At 35.3% G+C, this 7,728-nt stretch overlaps 1 protein-coding gene across 1 annotated transcript; it reads right to left on the reverse strand.

The window, feature by feature from the left end:
- Positions 1 to 6,749: 6,749 nt before the first annotated feature.
- On the reverse strand, positions 6,750 to 7,241 carry LOC104589038 (uncharacterized). The gene has a single exon (XM_010247250.3). The coding sequence runs from the start codon at positions 7,239 to 7,241 to the stop codon at positions 6,750 to 6,752; it is 492 nt and encodes a 163-aa protein (XP_010245552.2).
- Positions 7,242 to 7,728: the final 487 nt, after the last annotated feature.

Below are 7,728 nucleotides of genomic sequence, written 5' to 3' on the forward strand. Positions count from 1 at the left end.
CAAATCTAACGGGTATGGTGTGCAGGATTTGAGGGTTGAGATTAAAATCGAAGATATTAGGGTTTATCTTGAATAACCAGATCGCACGAATTAGAATCTTCATAAATGAATGGGTAAAATGGGAAATTTTGTAACAAGATTATCCAATGGGGTTTCAAGGTGTCCTAAAAGGGTAACGATGGGGTTTGATGACCTCGAAAGGTGTGCCATAGTGAAAAATTATGATTTGGAGTGTGTCAAGCAATGAGGGCCAAGGGTAAAATGGTCATTTTGGGTTTAAAAAAAATGGAGGAGGGTTTATCCAAGTGCTTAAGAAGGTGATGGCATAGTCTAGGTGTATCAGAGGGTGTACCGTAATGCAGATCTTGAAATAGGAGAGTAACGACTAATGAGAGCCCTCAATATAAAATCTTTATAGATGAGGGTAAAATGGTCATTTTAAGGTCTTCAGTTTGACGGGTCGACGATTGGGAGGTTTTAACGGGGTTTGAGGATGTCAGATGATGTGTAACGATGGATATCTTGAATTTGGAGAGTATTAGACGATAAGGGTGGCTCATTTGGATTCTTTTTAAGTGGAGGGTAAAATGGTCATTTTAGGGTATGAAATGTGATGGATCATCGATTAGGAGGTTATGATGGGGTTTAAAGGTGTCAGATGATGTGTAACGATTGATATCTTGAACTTAGAGAGTATCAAACAACGAGGATAACTCATTTGGAATCTTTTTAAGTGAAGGGTAAGATGGTCATTTTAGGGTATGAAACGTGATAGATCTTCGATTGGGAGGTTTTTATGGGATTTGGAGATGTTGGATGATGTGTAATGATGGATATCTTTGATTTGGAGAGTGGCGGTCAATGAGGATCGTTGGTTTATAATCGTTTTGGATGAAGGGCAAAATGGACATTTTGAGGTCTGATGTTGAACATTTGGTTCATTGGGAAGTTGATAGGTTTTAGTATGTTTTGGGGGTCTTGGATGATGTGCCTTGATGAAGATCTTGGATTTGGATAGTGGTGGTCAATGAGGACCGTCTATTTGAAATCTTGTTAGATGAAGGTAAAATGGCTACTTTTGGGTTTGAAATTTGTCAGATGGTCAGTCAAATGGTCGATGAAGGTTTTGGTGAGATTTTTTTGTCTTGGAAGGGATGTCGTGATCGAGATCTAAAATTTTGAGAATAGCGAACAACGAGAGTGGTTGATTTAGAATATTTGTGTATGAAGGGAAAAATGGGGATTTTTTGATCGGAAATTTAAGCGGCGGATATCTTGGGATATTTGGAGTCTCAAAATGGAATCTTGGTTTGATGGATGGGTAAATAAGAAAATTTTAGGTTTAAGCTTGGCAGAGTAGCATGGATTTGAATTACAGGGTTGTGAAAAGGGCTTGGTCATGTCAAAGATGTGTGGATCATAGGTTTTTTGTTCAAGAAGTATCGTAATGTGAGATGTATCATAATAGAATCTCTGATGGATGAACGGTGATATCACAGAATTTATGGCTAAAATTTGGTGTGATTGGTTGTTTGAAGGTTTGGTTTCATGTGATGGGGTCTAATTGGGTAACAGGTATGGTGATGTAGCATAATCGGAACTATCGAAAGGGAATCTTATAGATTTAATAGTGAATTTGAGGGTATTGGCATATTCTAAAAAAGTTGGCAAAGTCTGATCGGACATTTGGAATATGAGAGATGGATTAAAAAGGAGACCAAGAAAAAATTGGGTGCTTACAAAGGTCTAACCTTCATTGACTCAATCTAGATTTAACCTAAGAATGCCTCAACCCAACTCAAATTCAACCCACCCAATCCAATTGCCAGGTCTATTGGCACTACAATCATTAATGGTGGTGTGGTGGGACTAGTTGCATAAATAGTTGCTATATTAGGAGTTGTGTTGATTTTATGAGCCAAATATCATCATATGATCATTGTAATGAAGCATGCTTGGGATCTAATCCTATTTGGTGCTCGAGGTCTAATGTGTCCAACTAGATGAGAACGTATAAAGGTTAATTGGCTTTAAAAGTTCAACTGCAACGGGACAAACAAACTTTAAATGAAACTATTAACCAACCACTCCAATAGTTAGATGATTGGTTGAGCTCGATCCATTACCACCTAGTGACAAAGGTTCCATAAGGCCATTCCCTTTTCAATTTTATGAGTCACATCATCATCTGTTGATGAAATTGCACACGGTTCCTTATGGACATATCATAAGAAAAACCGTGCACATTACAGGAGTGTTTTAATTAATATGATAAACTAAAGGGGGTGTCTTAGTAAATGACCCTATATTTTATACATATATTATATTTATTAAAATATAAAATATTATACATATTAAATATAGTATACTTAAAGGTATGAGGTCCAATGCTCAATGTAGGCTTGAATTATCTCTCATTTTTTTACTATAGGTGCTAAACTTTCATGTTTACACCCAAGGTTCAAAGTATTGATACGATATGCTCTATATTGCGTGTATCCTATTGTTAACTATATATCACCAATATGGTTTTAATGAGAAATAGGTAATTTGAATGTTTTAAAATGTTAAATGATGTGTCAAGACCTTGTCAAGACAAACCAAAAGTTAAAAAATTATAGTTTTGATTAGCCAATTTAATATGCAAAATTTACATATTGAAAGTATCAATAATTTGAACCATGATCACCCTCTAATCATAGAATAGTATTTGAAGATTAACAGCTTGTTAGCATTGAAGATGAATTACTTATTCAATAGCATTTCCATAAAGAGCACGAGTTGATACCCATCGTTATCGAGAGAAATATGTATGAGGTAAAAAAAGGGTTAAAAGGACATGGTCTTAAAAATAATCTAAGGTAATTTAGGGTTTTAAAAACATATAAGCGTACAATCAAGTGACAAGGGATAAAATGATGAAATCTAGAAGTACAAGGTGTCTTTATCACAAAATAAAGTTCAAGGGTGTCATGATCCCCTAAGTGTTATATGTAGCATTAATTTGAATTCATTTGTGCTATGACACTCTTGCAGCTCAGGGTTAAAATAGAAAATCGTGTCCTTAGATGTATTGTAGTAGCCTCACCACGAAACCACTTAATCAGATTCAAGGTGGGGCCATGGTAACAAATCAAAGGCTTTGATTCAATTGTTTCAATGCAGGGCTACGACATTGTCATAGCAAATGTGGGTTATTGTAATTTACCCTATTCTTTTTTATGGTTTTACATTCAACATTAACAACATGTCTAGTTTTAAGTTGTTTATCTATTAGGCATCTCATCTGTCTAGTGATCTCTACGTTTGAGATGCCAAAGTCATGAATACCTGATTCATTTGCCATGTGGCCAAGAACTTGTGAATAGAGATTCTAATATGACAGTCTATATACCCTAAAGTGGGACCTCCTTGATTGAAATCACATGAATTGTGGGATTGTAGAAGGTCCTTGAGATGCATAAAAGAAATAATCCCTGTAAAAAAGCATGATTAGTTGAAAGCTTATAGCCAAACAACGATTGTTGAAGCAAGAGAGAACCATAGGATTTATAATATGATAGTACAATAGGAAACAAGATGTATTGGCATAAATTTTCAATGGTTGCTACCTATTAAGGAGGCGTTTGATTGCACTTTTCAGATATTTGAATTTTAAAATATTGCTTTTCAGATCCTCACACTTGGTTTCTCCTCTTAAACTTGATTTGAATATTATTTTCAAATCTGAAAACTGTAACGCTTGGGTTGGCTCTTAACGCAATCAGACATGTTTCAGATCCGGTGCATAATTGAAACTGCCCTTACAATATTTTGGAAATGATGCATACTACCCCTGATAACCCCAAACCCAGAAAACATAGTAATTTTCGTGTTTTCTCAAGGAGGAAGTGCCACTGGTGAATCCAAGCTCCAGATAGTCATTCTTCTTCTTTTTCTTCTTCTTCAAACGAAGGTGTCTTCTTCTTTATTTTGTTGTTTATGTGTTTAAATATTTTTGCTTTGGTGATAATAATCTGATTTGTTTGATTTATTATGTTTTTGTTGTTTATGTGTTTAAATATTTATGCTTTAGTGGTTTTCGGAAGATTGATTTGTTGAACAAAGGATTATTAAGGGTTTTTTTTTCCTCTTTGCTTTGGTGTTTTTTCCTCTTCTACATATGAAGTGGACAAATGAACGATCCCAAGTCTTGGATTTGAGTGTGGGGGGAGTCGTATGGTTTATGTTCTGTGTTCCTCTAGAGACCTTTGATAACCCTTGCCCGTGGTGACATTTGTGAGGCCAAGGTGGTAGCACCGCTCATCCTCTGAAGCTGCATAGGGTATCTTCTGCCCTAAATGTGTTTGACAATAGGCCGAAGAAAAGAGTACAAAAGATGTGTTACAACTCATTCTCTGAACCCCTAATTCCTCCACTGATGGATGTGTTACAGCCTCCAACAAGTCTTGGATTTCCAGTGTTTCAAGTTCATTAACTTTTGGCAGCACTGTCAAACTATTGATTATCTGATGGCCAGAGGACTTCCCTTGGTCAATCATTTCTGCCTTTGGTAGAGTGGAATAATATGGCAGTGATTGGTAGAGTGGAAGGACTGATGTCCATCAAATAGTTCCAGGGCCTCTCGTATTCTCTTGTTTGTGATCATTGGAGACAAATAGTTGGGCTCCCTCTGTTTTGAGAACTTGTATATGATCTATATTGCTCATATTGATCATCTTTTTACCGTATAGCATATATTGCTTGTCCCCTTCTCTCTTGAGGGGTTTTTTGTATCTAGCATGAGCTTCTCCCATTATCAATACAATTATATCTTTTACCTTTCAAAAATCTATTACTTTTATTGAATATCTCATTGGCTGAAGTTTTCCTGACGCAATTTGTTTTTAGATTTGAAATCTTTGTAATATAACCAGGGGTAGTAATGGCTGTGTTGACACGGCAAAGTATATATCCATTGAACATGAATGGTATTTTGCTGAAACAGTTTTTTTTTTTTTCCTTACATACCATATATATATATAATAAGTAGCCATTGCCAGCCACCTAAGAATCTTATGAACTAGAGTTTTTCCTTGTGGTTTCCAAACACCACTCCACATTATACAAATGGTGATGAGTGATGACAGAGCAATATGCAACAATATGTTCTTATATTGGGAAGCCAAGAGACAATTGGGGCTGAATTCAGTTGAAAAATTTCTAACATTTGTTCAAGTATAGATGAGGAGCAAGACTTAAGATCTTGAACACTATCACATTGTTGTCGAAGTCATCTTTAAGTCTTCAACTGATTCAAGTCTCAGGTGATTTAGATTACTTGAAAACTGTATGGGATTATTATAATAAATGAATTTTATTTTGTTAATGATTACTGGGGTGGAGGGATGTAAAGGGCGATTCAAAAGGTACAGAGTCACAAGGTTGTTTATCCAGATTCCAGAATGATTTCTTTCATTCATAATGTTTTCTCTATTTACAAAAAAATAAAAAATCATGATGTTTTCTCTGCACCTTACCAGATTTGTCTTAGTATTAGCTCTTAATAAGTTGGAACTTGACAAGGAAGAAGATTTGCAGAATGTATGTTACAAGAGCATGCACAAGCTTCTATGTTTCTACTTGACATGCTTACTAGGTGTCTAGGAAGCTTAAGTGCCCCTTCAAATACAATCCTGATGTAGTGTATAATCCATTTCAGTGCAACAATGCACTCTAAACTCTTGAATATACTCCATCTAAAATCTAACAAAATTTAATTTCTAGAACTAAATAGTTCCTCTCAATGTATTTATGTTTCTGATAAATGTCTTTCTTCCCCTTAGGAAGTAGGCTGTTAATTTGAAAACCTAGGGTGGAATCAAAATTATGCTTGACTTCTATATGTTTCTTGAGAAATGAATTTAATTACCCAACTAAATAAAAAAATGATGATCAATATAGTTCCTTGAATATGCATATACTTAGGTTAAGCCAATTCACAAAAAAGGATACACAAATGATAACTAGTAGCTGAAAACAGGAAATCTCTGTACATTTTCTGAGCAGAGGTATTAGCATGTAATCAATGCTAAAATAAGAAGGGTTTCCACTTTCCAGCCATTTCAAGTAATGGAGGTTCCTACGAAATATGGCCAATTCAATTGGAATTCAGAATATTATTCATTAATCTATGTAAGAACTAAAATAACAAAATAAACTTCTGGTTAATAATCCCAAGATCAACTAAACCTGAAACTCCCTGAGGGAAGTAAAAGCAAATAAAATAAGCATTTAAGAACTGATCTCCATAGTGTCTTAACTCCTCAAAATTATCCCCAATAATCTGAACATAAAGCGAGTTCTTTTCTTTCACAGTAGAATAAAGATGTATGGAAATTTATCAAAAAGAAAAAAAAAACAAAGATCTATGGATCAATAGGCCAACTCGATCTCATATATCAAAATTGAATTAGGGGCCGGTTGATATTCCTAAATAAGAAAAGAAAAAAGCAGGGAAAATGTGAACAGAGAGATAAATAAGGCATAGAAGAAAGTGGTATCTTGTACTCCTTAGATCACCATTTCTTCAAAGGGGAAAGAAGATGCCCAACAAGCTTCTGATGAAAGAGAACCTAGATATGGCTAATTCTCAGTTTCTCACCACTAGCACCAATTATATACTAATTCTTCAAGCAAACCAAATTCAGTTTATACAAGACAACACATTCATCCATGAACAAATGAAAGAGAAAAAGCATGTCCTGTCTTCAGGAAATTGATACCGTGGTAAGGCAATTAAATCCACAACCGCATCGGGGGCTCACATCGAAATTGTAGAGTGGGAAAGATGCAGACAGAGGTCCAACATAGAAATCTATATTCCCATTTCCTCTATTCACCTCAGTGATGCCAAGCCACATAAACAAAACCTTCACAGTCACACCGTCCAAATCCTTCAGAGAACCAAATCCAACTGTTCCTGTAATCTTACTCTTGTAATACAGACTGTATCCTTCAACCTCAAACTCACAGTCCCCATCAAGGAACACCTCAAATCTGTTATCATCATGAAGCACGTATCCCTTCACACCTTCTGGGAGAATCCCCTTTGGAAAATTGAACTTCTCAAGCATTTCGTAGGCCGTTGGTTTCACTGTCACCTCGCTTGATTTTTTATTTGGGTGGTGGGTTTCTGCCGCATAAATCACAGAGAATAATGTCATCAGGCAAAACCCAAATAGGGTTTTGGATATTGACATGGTTCGGAGGTGGGTTTGCACTTTCCAGTGAAAGGATGCTGCCGTGTTCTGAATTCTGAATCTCTGACAGAAAGATCGTTTTTGGGGTGGGTGCTGGAGAGTGGAGAGAGAGAAGATTTTGTTTCCTATTTCAAACCTGGTTTTCTTTCTAACTCGTGTGTCAAGCATACACGTGTAATATAAAATCCATCTACTAGTCAAGCCATAGCCCCATGGCTCTTGCCGATGCCGATAGGGGGTGAGTAAACGGTTTGTTCGATTAAAAATCGAATCGAATAAATCGAAAATTTAAATAAAAAATCGAACCTAAATCAAAATATTCGGTTATTTCGATTAAAACTGAATTTCAAAATTATATATATTTTAATATATAATATAATACAATATAATATGTTTTATACATATTATATATATTATAGATAATAAAGTTTAATTAATTTAATTTTTTCAACTAATTGAATTTCTAAATGTGAAAATGAAATTGAAA

This window comes from Nelumbo nucifera, chromosome 3 (assembly GCF_055504915.1).
Source record: "Nelumbo nucifera cultivar China Antique chromosome 3, China Antique-T2T, whole genome shotgun sequence".
Lineage (NCBI taxonomy): Eukaryota > Viridiplantae > Streptophyta > Magnoliopsida > Proteales > Nelumbonaceae > Nelumbo > Nelumbo nucifera.